Source organism: Falco biarmicus, chromosome 17 (genome assembly GCF_023638135.1).
Source record: "Falco biarmicus isolate bFalBia1 chromosome 17, bFalBia1.pri, whole genome shotgun sequence".
Taxonomy (NCBI): domain Eukaryota; kingdom Metazoa; phylum Chordata; class Aves; order Falconiformes; family Falconidae; genus Falco; species Falco biarmicus.
The window spans coordinates 536,922-549,561 of record NC_079304.1 but is presented as its reverse complement, the minus strand read 5'-3'; the positions used below and the strand labels follow the sequence as shown (position 1 = coordinate 549,561).

General features: G+C 65.8%; 2 protein-coding genes across 5 annotated transcripts; one reads left to right on the top strand and one right to left on the bottom strand.

Annotated features, from left to right (window-relative positions):
- The first annotated feature begins 104 nt into the window (after nt 1-104).
- SAMD14 (sterile alpha motif domain containing 14) lies at nt 105-5,708 on the top strand. 2 transcript variants are annotated; one of them, XM_056362501.1, is made up of 10 exons: nt 105-278; nt 1,280-1,331; nt 2,550-2,686; nt 2,959-3,058; nt 3,154-3,241; nt 3,535-3,609; nt 3,685-3,841; nt 4,285-4,398; nt 4,486-4,641; nt 5,097-5,708. In XM_056362501.1, exons 2-10 carry the CDS (start codon nt 1,292-1,294, stop codon nt 5,250-5,252), a joined length of 1,023 nt encoding a protein of 340 aa, XP_056218476.1. In that variant the 5' UTR covers nt 105-278; nt 1,280-1,291; the 3' UTR covers nt 5,253-5,708. The 2 variants fall into 2 exon arrangements, with proteins under 2 accessions (XP_056218476.1, XP_056218475.1); XM_056362500.1 differs by having other exon boundaries at nt 2,529-2,686.
- A 312-nt stretch (nt 5,709-6,020) lies between these two features.
- PDK2 (pyruvate dehydrogenase kinase 2) lies at nt 6,021-12,434 on the bottom strand. 3 transcript variants are annotated; one of them, XM_056362536.1, is made up of 12 exons: nt 12,247-12,362; nt 11,910-11,966; nt 10,626-10,767; nt 9,429-9,500; nt 8,956-9,140; nt 8,400-8,489; nt 8,027-8,104; nt 7,848-7,924; nt 7,670-7,768; nt 7,449-7,556; nt 6,858-6,971; nt 6,021-6,774 (listed from the first exon to the last, which is right to left on the bottom strand). In XM_056362536.1, the coding sequence occupies exons 2-12, from the start codon at nt 11,923-11,925 to the stop codon at nt 6,634-6,636; spliced, it is 1,122 nt and encodes a 373-aa protein (XP_056218511.1). In that variant the 5' UTR covers nt 11,926-11,966; nt 12,247-12,362; the 3' UTR covers nt 6,021-6,633. The 3 variants fall into 3 exon arrangements, with proteins under 3 accessions (XP_056218511.1, XP_056218510.1, XP_056218512.1); XM_056362535.1 differs by lacking the exon at nt 11,910-11,966 and having other exon boundaries at nt 12,247-12,434; XM_056362537.1 differs by lacking the exon at nt 12,247-12,362 and having other exon boundaries at nt 11,857-11,966.
- Nucleotides 12,435-12,640: the final 206 nt, after the last annotated feature.

Genomic DNA, 12,640 nt, shown 5'->3' with positions numbered 1-12,640 from the left:
CCCTTCAGCACTGCCGCCCGCGCCGCACACCGGGGCCGAGCCGGGCCGGGCCGGGCAGGGCGGGGCGGGGCGGCTGATCCCGGCCCCCCCCCCCCGCTCCCGGCCGCTTCCGGGTTCCTGTCCCCCCCCCCCCCGCGGCCCCCGGCCCGGCGGGGCGGCCCGGCTCCGCAGCGCCCTCCGCTCGGCTCGGCTCGGCCCGGCCCGGCTGCCCGGCGCTTCCCCGGCGCCCTCGGCCCGGCCCGGCGGCGGGAGGTGCCCAGGATGCCCGAGGAGCGCGGGTGAGTGGGGGAGGGGGACGGGGGACCTGGGCGTAACCCCCGGTACAGCCCCATCCACCGGACAGCGACCCCGGTACAGCCCCACCCCCGGTACATCATCCCCGGTACAGTCCTACCCCCGGTGCAGTCCCATCCCCCGGTACAGCATCCCCGGTACAGCCCCATCGCCAGTACAGCATCCCCGGTACAGCCCCATCCCCGGGTACAGCATCCCCGGTACGGCCCCACCCCCGGTGCAGCATCCCAGTACGGCCCCACCCGCGGTACAGCATCCCCGGTACGGCCCCAGCCCCGGTGCGGCCCCAGCCCCGATACAGCATCCCGGTACCGCCCCAGCCCCGGTACAGCAGCCCCGGTACGGCCCCATCTCCGGTACAGCATCCCGGTACACCACCACCCCACCACCCCGCGACGGTACTGTCCCCTGCCGGTAACGTACCTGCTCCCGGCACTGCCCCCAGCCCCCCCCTCCCCCCCAGCCCAGACCCCTTTCCCAGCCCCACACGACAGCGCTGGCCCGGCTCCCTGGGGGGAGGGAGGGGCTGGGGGGGAGCTGGGCTCGGATCTGCCCCCCCTCACCCTGCCAGCCCCCACCAGACTGCCAAGGCATGAGGTCCCCCCCCACACACACACCGGAGAGACCCCCGAACACCAGGGATTTGGGGGGAAGGGAGAGAGATTTAACCCCTTCCCAGCTGCCCTGCAAAGAGCATCCCCATACCCACCGCCCCCAGCCTGCTCTTGCCCCACATGCCCCCGGGGGGGGCTGCCCTCCACGAGCGGGGGAAGGTGTGTGCTGCGCCCTGCTCCCTCCCCAGTCCCTGCCCCCCAGCGCTGTGAGGCTGTGCGAATGGGGACACTAGGAGGGGGACACCCCCTTCCCACCCCTACGCACAGAGGGTCTGAGTGCACAGGGGTCTTAGTTCCCTCCTCGACTCCCCCTCACCCCCCTCCCCTTGGCATGGGGTGCCCCCCTCCCTGACTGTCCCCTCTGTCCCCAGCTCTGTCCCACCATGTCTGTCTCCAAACTGCAGGATGTGGATGAGGTTTTCGGTGAGTCCCCAGGGGCCCGTGGGGTGCAGAATCACCCATGGGTGCTGCCCCCACGGGTCCCCACCCACCCCCAGTGTCCTTCTGCCTGCCACTGCGAGGGAGGGGGACCCCAGAGCTAGGCCTGAGGACAACATGTACTTGGAGACAGGCATGGGGCATGCAGTCACCTGCAGAGGGACACGTGTGGGGCAGGGGACACACACGGGGCAGGGGACACACATGTGGCACAGATACACACGTGTGGGCTTAGGGACGTGCATGGGGCAGGGGGACATGGGGACACAGGGACACATGGGGCACACAAGGATGTGGGTGTGGGCACAGTGATGTGCACAGGGTGACACAGACATGGGGAGACAGCAGGGGACACTGCCCAGAGCTGCTCCTCGGGCTGGCGTTAGGGTGCAGGAGGCTGTGACAGGGCAGGAACATCAGGGACATCCCAGTGAGACTCTGGACAAAGCTTTCTTCCTCCCGGGTGCCAGGGACACTCTGTCCTTGGGGACACCCCACTGCTCCTCTCCCTGTGCCAGGGCATCTCTTTGAACACTTCTCTCTGTCCCTCTGTCCTATGTCCCCTGTCCCACCCCACCGGGGTGCCCCATCCATCCATCCACATCCCCCACTGCCTCCACTGGGATCCCCCACCCATCCTTTGATTCTCCTACCTTGTCCCTGTGCCCTGCTGTCCCTCTGTCCCCTCTCTGCCGGGCTGGCCTTCTCTGACTGTCTGTCCACGTCTCCCTGCAATGCTCTCCCATCCCCTTCTCCCTGCCCCTACCTGGCCATCTGTCCTTCCATCCCTGTCTTCACTCATCCATGTCCCTCCATCTCTGGCCTTATCCCTCCCTCCCTGTCCCTGTCCATCCATCTGCCCTTTTCCTTACCTGTCTGTTCATTCATCCATCCACCATCTTCCCTCTCCCTACCTCTCCACCTGTCCATCCCTCCATCCCCACCTCCTCATCCCTACCCATCTGTCTGTCCATCACCTTTTCCTAACCTGTCCATCTGTCCACCCATCCTTCCAACTGTCCTTCCCTCGTAACTCCTTGTCCCTACCTCTCCATTTGTCTGTCCTCCTCCTTCTCCCTACCACCATCCCTCCCTCCCTCCCTCCACCTCTTCCCTCCCCCCCGTCCGTCTGTCTCTCTCTCTCTTTCTCTCTCTCTGCCCCGGTCTCTCTTTCACCCCCAGATTTTACCGCTGTGGTTCCAGAGACGCCGCGCTTGGACAGCAGCCTGCAGAAGGCCCGCGCGCGGCTCCTGGCCAAGGGCCGCCGGCACCGGCCATCCCGCTCCCGCCTGCGAGACAGTGCCAGCTCCACCGAGGGCGACGAGGGGCCCGAGGCAGCGGTGAGCCCAGGGGGCACCAAGGACCCAAGGGCAGGGTTGTGGGGGGATGCCTTGGCTGGGAGTAGGGAGGGGATGGGGGACACCCCCCCTCCCCCAATGCCGTGTGCCCCCCAGGGAGCCAAGGGCGATGGCAGCCCCCGGCCCCCTTGCCCTTCTCCCATGGTGCTGACTTCTCCTTCGAGGTGGGGGCAGTGTGGTGGGTGCTGGGGGACCCCCCAGCCTCCTCGCCCCCCCTCAGCTGCTACCAGCCCCTCACCAATGCCTTGTCCCAGGAGGGGCTGGCAGGCACCCCCTTGCCCCAGCCCTGCCACAGCTCCGACAGCTCGCCCGGCTTCGCCCGCCGCGACGCCCGGCCCCAGCGGCACAGCGAAGGTGAGTTCCCCAGACCCCCCCCAGCTGGGGGGCATGTGGGGACCCTGGCACCCATGTGGGAGGCAGTGGGTGATGCTCCCGTCCTCCTCCTGCAGACGACAGTCGGGACATGAGCCCCCCTGAGCCGGCCAGCCCCATTGTGGGGCTTGATAAGAAAACGCGGAGGAAGTTCTTGGATTTGGGGTGAGACCTGGCCCTGGGCGGATGGAGAGAGGGAGGGACACAAGAAAGGATGGAGAAGGGATAGAGATGCAGGGCTGGAGAAGGGATGGAAAGATGCAGGAATAGATGGAGAGATGCCTGGAAGGACATGGATGCCTGGAAGGAAAGATGGAGGGGTGCACAGAGGGAGGAGGATCCTCTGAAGGTGATGGAATGGTCTCCGAGGATGCATGGGGGTGGGGACTTGGGAGCCGTGGGGGCAGCACAGCCATTGGGCACCTCACTCCCTGCCAACCTGGCTCTCTCCCACCCAGGGTGACCCTGCGCCGGGCATCCTCCAGCAAAAGCCGAAAGGAGAAGGGCAGCAACCGCCTGTCCATGGGCAGCAGGTGAGAGCCCCCTCTCCGGGGCAGGGGGTGCTTCCTGGGGACGGCCCCAGTGCCCTAACACAGCTCTGTCCCCAGGGAGGTGGTGGAGGGTCCCAGCCGCCCCTCAGGGTCACCCTTCCTGCCCTTCTCCTGGTTCTCGGACAGTGCGAGGGGCTCAGCCTCCCCCGGCTCCGCATCACCCACCGGCTCCCCCCAGCATGAGGGGCTCAGCCCTGCCAAATCTGCCTCCCAGGTCAGTGCCCAGGAATGGGGGGCTCCTGGCCCTGTAGGGTGGGTGGGTATAGGGGAGGGTATGGGAGCCCTATAGGGCCAGGGAGCTGTAGAGAAGGAGGTTGGTGCTCCTGTGAGTTAGGAGCTATAGGAGAAGAGGTTACAGTCAGCTATAGGAACTGGGGACAAAGCCCCATAGGGTCAAGATAGCTATAGGGGAAAGGTATCAAAGCTTTATGGTCACGATAGCTACGAGGGGAGCTCAAAGCCCCATAGGAACCCTCTCCCCATAGGGAGAGGGTTCAAAGACCACTAGGATCAAGATGGCTTTAGGGGGGATCAAAGCCCCACGCAGTCTGGGAGCCCTATAGGGAGCCAGAGCCCTTTGCGGGGGGGTGCTGGGGGGCTGCAGACTGCTCTGGGGCAGCAGGGCCAGCCCTGCCCTCGCCCCTCCTGCTGCCCCAGGACTCGACGCTGAGTGAGGACTCCCCACCGCCCAGTGCCAGCCCACGCCTGCCTGGCCCCCCCCCCACCAAGTGCTCCTACCCCTACCACACCCTGTCACAGTCCTCGGACGAGGTGAGCGTGCGCTGGGGGTGTGAGGCCGGGGTCCCTCCCCACAGGTGCCATGGGGATCCCCCGGTAACACCCAGCCCCTGTGCCCAGTTCCTGGATGAGCCCCCTGGTGCGGCCGCAGGCTGGACGTGCCAGCAGGTGGGACAGTGGCTGGAGAGCCTCAACCTGGAGCAGTATGTGGAGGAGTTCTCGGCCCATGGTGTTGATGGTCCACGGCTCCTGCACCTTGATGGTGCCAAGCTCAAGGTATGGGGCTGGGGGAGCCTCTTCTGCTGGGGTGCAGGGGGTTCCAGGTACCCCAGCAACCTGAATTATGGGGTAAGAAGTTTAAGGTATCCCCATGGGGTGCTCCAGTGGGCAGGAGGTCTGTCTGGGATTCTAGGCAGAGTTCTAGATACCCCAACGGGCTCATCACAGGGTACCTAAAATCTCTTGTCCTAACTGGCTGCTCCGCGGGGCAGGAGGTGGGGGGAGGTTCCAGGTATCCCAACAGACAAGTCAAGGAGTCAGGACGTTCTAGGTACCCCAAGGGGCTGGTGCACAGGGGACATAAGGTACCTCAGCAGGATGATCCTGAGGACAGGCAATGCGGGGGGCTCCAGGTACCCCAAGGGGCTGGTCTGTAGGGCAGGGGGGTGTTGGCACCCCATGGCCACGGGGGAGGTCATGTCGCCCCACTGCCAGCGCCACTGTGCCGGCAGGCGCTGGGCGTGGGCAGCTCGCAGGACCGTGCAGTGCTGAAGCGGAAGCTCAAGGAGCTGAGCCTAGCTGTGGAGAAGGAGCGCAAGGCCCAAGAGAAGGCGGAGAAGCAGCGGGAGAAGCAGAAGAAGAGGGACCAGGAGCAACGGTGGAGCTAAGGGGGGACCAGGAGCACCCCTGCACCCCATCCCCACCCACAGCCCCCAGGATGCCCTGGGGACACCCAGCTCCGGCACAGCCGCTGTGGCCACACGGCCGCTGTGGCCGAGGGACAGCGATGCCAGGCTGAGACAGGCACGACTGCCCTCTCTGCACCCCATGGGCACAGTCCGGGCCCCTCACAGGCCCCTTTTCTGGATGCAAAAGGCACATTGGACCCCCCTCCCTCCCTGTCCCATCACCCCCAACCCGAGGGGTCCGGAGGGGTCACAGCCACCCCTCTCACCCCGGCCCCCAGCATGGTGTGGCACCAGCTGAGGACAGTGCATGGCCTGACCCCCTCCAGATGTGCACACCCCCCAGGTAGGGGTGTGGGAAGTGAATGCAGAAACCCACCCACCCCACCCGCGAATATGGCACCCCGGAGGACACCCCAGGAAATAAAAGGGTACTGAGGGCCAGTGCAAACCAGTGCGACCAGTGCGAGCCTGACTGGGATGGGGCTAGGGAACAAGATGGGGTGGGGGGATCTCAGTGCCAGGCTGGGGGGGACAGAGCACGGCTCCTCCCCAGGACCAGTGTCCCCAAGTGCCACCCTGTGACTGTGGCCAGGGGGGTGCAACACAGCAGCCTCCTCACCAGCCTGGGTGGCCCCAGGGTGGGTAAACTGAGGCATGCGGGGGGGCAGTGACCCAGTTGCGGGGGGTGTGTGCAAAGGAGGGGTGGTTCCTGGGACCTCAAAACACCACACCAGGAGCTCAGTCAACATCCAATTTACTGACAGCGGGGGCGGGGGGAAGGGTATCTGGGGGGGGCAGGGGGAAGCTCCCGAGCAGGTCAGAGCGTGTGTGGGGAACCCACCCCAAGGAGAGCACAGGGGTGTGGAGTGGCGGCGCACACAGATGAGAACAGCTCAGTAGTGCAATACCAGGGACGGCACAGGGAGCTGGGGAGGAGGGGCTCAAGCCTGGTCCCCCAACCCTGTCAGGGCTGGAGGGGCAGAGAAGTGCTGCTGGTCATACTGGGGAAGGACCAGTCCCTCGCTGTTCCTGCGGTACCCCTAGTGTGCACCTCCTGGGGTCGGTGCCAAGGTGGCGGGGGAGGGGGGGGGGGGGGCAACAGGGGCTCTACCCTCTCCATGCTGCTTCAATGCCACCCCCAGCTACATACCTAAGTGCCACCAAGGCAGGGGGGTGCTGGGACCCCCCATCCCACTGGAACCCCACCCCACGTTTCACATGCTTCCCAACAAGTCCTAACAACCGCGGTGGAGGCGGGAGGCAGAACCAGGATGCTAAAACACCACCCCTGGGTGATGGGGAACGCCTGGGGTGAGGGCTATCTACAGCCTGAGCGGGCAGCGAGCCCCCAGGGGGGACCCTAGGGGACACGGTAAGTGGAGGTGTTCTTGGGCTCGGTGCTGGGGATGCACCAGTCCCCTGCCTCCTGGCTGGCCTGGTAGTGCCGCCACGCTGACTTGTTGTAAACCGGCAATCGCTCCACCGAGTCCGTGGACAGGGCCTGCGGGAGACACAGGGGGCTGGGGAGGGCCCTGTCCCCCTGGGCAGAGGCTGCAGACCCCGGGTGCCGGGGGAAAGACCCACCTTTAGGTAGATGACAGCGTCGGTGCCGAAGCCCTCCATGGAGAAGAGCTGCAGGTCCCCCTGGAAGTACTTGGCGTAGAGGCGAGAGATGGGCAAGCCATAGCCAAATCCGGCCTGGCAGGGAGGAGGAGGTGGTGTACGGGGGTCCCTGGTGCTGGGGTCAGTACCCCCAGGGGACCCCAAGCCTCCCTATGTCACCCCAAGCAGCACCAGTGCACCCATGAGTGTCCATGTGCCACCTCCAGGCACCCTCAGTGGTCACCACGCCACTTTCAAACCACCCCATGCACACACCCAAATGTCCCCCTGCCACCCCAAAGTGTCCCCAGGTCACACCCAAGCACACCAAAGTGTCCCCATGCCACTTCAAAACATCCCCATGCCACCCCCAGGCACCCCAAAATGTCCCCAAGCCAAGCCCAAACACCCCCATGACACCGCAGGCACCCCAAGCCACCCTGATGGCTACTGTGCCACCCTCCAGCACTCCTAATGTCCCCACAGCGCAGACATCCCCACACCACCCCTAGCCACAGACCTGCACCCCATTCCCTGTCCCCCAGGGCCATGCAGGGCCCCCATGGCACCTACCAGGGGGGCCCCCCCAGTGCCCAGCTGTGGGGTGGGAGCGGTGGAGTACATGTAGCTGAAGAGGCGCTCGATCTTCCGCAGGGGGACACCCATGCCCCGGTCACTCATCTGCAAGACATGCTGGGGGGGTCACAACCCCACTCCTGGCTCCCCCCACAACTAAGTGTTCCCCGGACCGGGCTCGGGACCCTCTGGGATGGAGCCGGTGGCCCCTTATGCACCTTGATGGAGAGGTCCTCCTGGCCCAGGGCCACCATCACCTTGATGGCCGGCAGCCGAGGGCTGTTCTCATGGCTCTCCACGGTGGCTCGCATGGCATTCTGCGGGCACAGGGTCAGCTGTGGTTCAGGGGACGCCCCACAACCTCCCTCCTACCCCCCTTGATGGGGCTGGGGTTACCTTGAAGAGCTCAAAGAGCATGTGGTAGAGATGCGAGGGGACGTAGACGATGTTGATGGGCTGCTGGGCATTGCTCGCTGCAGGGAGGAGAGCAGCTGTCAGCATCATTGTCCTCCCCAGCCCCAAATGAGCCACCCGAGAATCCCCTGCAGCAGGGACATCCCCCAGCCCGGCCTCACCATTCACCTCCTCGATCTCCAGGTCAGGCGAGGACATGTAGTACTTGTCACACAGGAGCTTAGCCATGTTGTAGGCATCTGGGAGGGGGAGGCAGAGAGGTCAGCACACCCAGCATGAAGGCAGGAGAAGTGTTTGGGGCCCTCTCCCTCCCAAATATTTTCCATCCCTACAGAACCAGGAAGTTTTTGGGGTCTTCTGGGGTAACCCCAAAGCACAGGGGACTGTTGACACCTTGGCTGAGGTCCACCCAAACTTGTGACACAAATGGCTTCCAAACAGGTGGATCCCAGGGCAAGGGGAAGATCAGGGGGACCCTCAACTCCCCCAGTTCATGCCCCCCGTGGGAGTGGGAGCCCCCTGGTCCCCACAGACCTCTCACCACGTTGGCCACGCTGCAATGGGGGTCAATGCTCCCAATGTGCTTGGGGTGCGCAGGGTTGGTGCTGCCATCGAAGAGCAGAGCTGGAGAGGGGACAAGGAGAACAGCAGGCAGTGGGGACCCTGTCTCAGCTCCAGAGACACCTGGGGCCACCCCACAGCCCAGGATGTGCCCAGCCACCCCTGAGGAGTGAAGGGGACATATGGGGATGGGTGGGGACATGGGGGACAGGGACACGTGTAGAGCAGAACGGGGAACATCTCAGGGTAGGGAGGTGCCTGGGAGAGGCAGGGCAGAGGGAAAGCCTAAGGCTGGGGGGGATACATAGGGCTAGTATGTCTTGGGGCGGGGGGAGCACAGGGCTGGGACAAGCCACGGGGTTGGGGGCTGGGGGACACTCAGGGCAGGGGCAGGATCCCTGGGGCTGGGGGGTATGCCCGGGACTAACAGGGGTGCTCAGGTTGGGACACTTGGAGGAGGGGGATGCCTGGGGCAGTGAGGGATCCCCGGGGGACCCCCAGAGCAGTCGGGGACCCCTGGGCCGCTCACTGTGCTGGTTGATGAGCATGCGGATGGAGATGCGGCTCAGGTAGAAGCGGTCGAGGAAGTACTGGATGTTCTGGTTGGAGACGGGGTCATCTCCATAGGCCTCCTTGTACTCGATGACCCCCTGAGCCATGGTGGGCACCACGTCGTTGTGCCGGTTGCGGATGGTGACCAGGGCATCTGTGAACCTGGTAAGGGGAATGGGATGGAGCTGGGGGACACCTGGTCCGGGCAGAGCCTCGATCCAGTCCAGCTCTCCCCAGGAGCTGGTGGCACTGGGGAAACCCAGAGCAGTCTGCTGATACCTTGCTCAGGGCTTGGTATAGTGGGGGCAGTTTGGGGACCGTATAGATAGGGTGCAGGGTGCCAAGGCCCCTCGGTGACGCCAGCTCTCGCTGCTGTGGGTCTGGGAGGAGGGGACACCCCAGGACCGGAGACAAGAGGGGTCAAAGACACGCTGTCACCTGCCAACTTACTGTCCCAGGGTGGCCTGGTCCTCAGGGTCCCTGTCGAGGAACGCCATGATGTCCAGCAGGCTCTGGACGTACCTGGGGAAGGAGCTGGTTACTCCCCACCCAGTGCCCCTAAAGCCAAAGAACACCCCAGACACCCCACAGCAGGGGGGCACAGGGTGCCCTGGGGTGCTGCTCCATGCAGGGAGAGGGGCTCAGCACCCCCTCAACCAGGACCACCCCCCAAAAGCTGCTGCCCCATGAAACCACCCCGTGCTTGGCAGGGGGTCCAAGCTTATCCTGCCCCCATGGTGGCCTCTGGGGACACTTGGAGATGCAGGCCCTCCGATGGGGTGAGAGGCATGAGGGTCCCTGCAAGCCGGAGTCCCTGCAGGAGGCCTGCAGGAGCATGGCACGGCTGCATTCTGCTGCCAGGCAGTGCTGGCAGGGACTGAGGACACTGCACAAACAACTCGTCACGTGGTGGCACTAGGAGAAGGTTCACGATGCCAGAGCTGGCAGGGGGACACGGTACTTAATGGGACACCCAGACACCACCCACCCCCAAGGACATGGACCCCCCCAGCCATTGGAGCTGGCTCAGCCCTTTCAGGCTGGGGCAGGACATAAGGCGGCACCAGTGACCGCAATGGCTGGGTCCCCCCATACCCCACTGGTATGGGGGTGTCACCAAAGGGCCTGCAGCCTTTGTCACCCAAGGGCATGGCATGGCACCAGCTGCCAGCCACCTGTCCCTGTCCCTCTTCCAGACCAGCTGGGGAGGACAGTCGGTGGCAGCAGCGGGACGTGCAGTGGTGGTGGGACCTGTGGTGGCAGTGGGATCCCCTGCCATGACAGCAGTGGCAGTTGTGATAGTAATGGGAGCCATACAGGTGACAGCGGTGGGACCCACGGTGGCACTCAGGCAGGTGACAGCGGTGGGACCCCTCTGGGTGACAATGGTGGGACCTGGGGCAGTGGGACCCCTGGCAGCAGGACTTGCACAAGCGCCAGCAGTGGCACCCCCGTGAGCAACAACAGTGGGACCTGTGGTGGCAGCGGAATCCACGCAAGTACCAGTGGGGGGGACCCCCAGCAGCAGGACCCGTGGTGGCAGCAGGACCTATACAGATGGTGGTGGCGGCACCTCCACACCCGACATGGTGTGGGGCTGGGTGGTCCCGGAGGCAGCAGTGGCCCCCCCAGGCCCCCCCATCTCACCAGCTCTGCACCAGCTGGACGGAGGGAGTGCGCAGGACGCGGTCTGGCAGCAGGTTGATCTCCTTCATGATGTTGGAGAGGCGGACGGGCAGCTCCTGCCGCAGGAAGGCAAAGGAGGTCTTCTCACAGGCATTGCTGGAGCCTGGGGGGGACACACACGGGCTGAGCCCCAGCTCAACACCCCCAGCCCCAGGGCTGGCTGCACTGCTGCTTCTCTTGGGGAGGGGACGGCTGGCAGGGCAGGAGCAGAGGAGGCAGAAGCAGGTCCCTGCCCCTGGCTGGAGGAGGACCCCAAGGGGCACAGCGCGGCCTGCTGGGGAGGGTGACCTAGGTGGCCAGTACAGCCCAGTACAGCTCAGACTGGGGCTGGAAAGCCCCCCTGCGGGTGATTCTGAGCAGAGAAGTACTCGGGCCACCATCAGTGCTGGGGACACCCAAACCAGCCTGGTGGCACCAGGCTGCTGAGAGCCTCTGCCACGGGGACACGCCGAAGTGTCCCAAAGATATGGGTGTCCCCAACCAGGGGCTGGCGCCCAGCGAGGCTGCGGGGGGGCGGGGGGGAGCAAAACCGTCCCCAAGGCCCTAGAGGGGCACAACCCCAGGGACAAGGGACACTGGCGGAGCTGTACATGAGGAGGACTTGAGGAGGGATCCCAGCGCTGGTGGGATGGGGCAGAAGCTGGGGGGGACCGGGCAGGGGCCAAGGACCCCCGGGTGCAGCCGCCAGCCTTGGCTGGGACAAGCACAGAGGGGGACGCAGGTAGACATAGTGCTGACATTGAAACTCCCGGGGAAGGGGGGGCAGGAGGAGCCCAGGACCGGTGACAGCGGTGGGCGGGGGCAGCTCCACCTCCCTGGGGTATTTCCTTGAGGCCTTTGCTTAGTGGGGGGCCTGTGTCACCCACCCTGGAGGTGCTGGGGGGCCAAGCAGGTATTTACCAAGGCGGGAGGGGGATGACTGGGGGTGTGCAAGGAACACCTGGCCAGGGGTCCCACACACAGGGTTATTTAGCTGGTGGGGTCAGGAGTCACCCCATATGGGGGTATTTACCGGGGACTCACCTGGAGGGGGCACGGCAAGGGGGGGGGACACCCACCCAGCCATCCCCCAGGGGGGTGGCTTCCCAGGTTGTTACTTGCCCGCCGGGGGTAGCACCCCGGGGGTCGTTACGGGGGACCTCCTGCTCCGGCAGGTGCCCACCAGGAGACCAGTTCCCAGCCCGTTATTTACCCGGTAGCGGATGTTCCCTGGCCAGGGCAGGGGCGGCGAGGAGAAATATTTACCCGGGCTGGGGGGCATCTGGGGGGTAACATCGCCCCCGAAACACGATCACCGGGTACCTGGGGGGGAGGGGGGGGGGGTTACAGCCACCCAGGCCCAGACACCCACCGGGGCGGGTCCCTCCCCAGGGGCAGCGCCCGCAGCCCCCCTCCCCCTCCGAGTATTTCTCTCCCTGCGGGGGTGCCCGGCGGCCCCTCCCGGAGCACCGGCCCCTCCCGGAGCACCGCCCCCAGCCCGGCCGTGCCCCGCGGGGCGGGGGTATTTACTCGGGCCAGGTGGACGTCAGGGGGTGTCTCCCTCCCGGAGACACCCACCGGCGGGGGCGGTGTGGGTATTTACCGAAGTCCAGGAACTGCTTCATGGAGAGCGGCGATGGCGAGAACTTGCTGAAGTGCTCGATGTAGGTGGGCACGCCGGCCAGCGCCGCGCGCTTCCCCAGCCACCGCAGCAGCCGCATGGCGACCCCGGCCCGGCCCCGGCCCCGGCGCGCCGCGCGCAAACAACCCGCCCCGCTGCCAATCACCGCCCGCTAGCTCCGCCCCCGCTCGGCCACGCCCCCAGCTGTAACCCCGCCTGGCCCGGAGCTACCCCCCCCCCCGCTTGACTCCTCGCTGCCCGGGGGAGCTGCGAGGTCTGCTGAGCCCAGCCCGGCCCCCTATCACCCCACCGTAAGCCCCCTCTCCTTGACCCATCCCCCCCCCCCCCCCCCATCCCCCTCACCCGGAGCACTGCC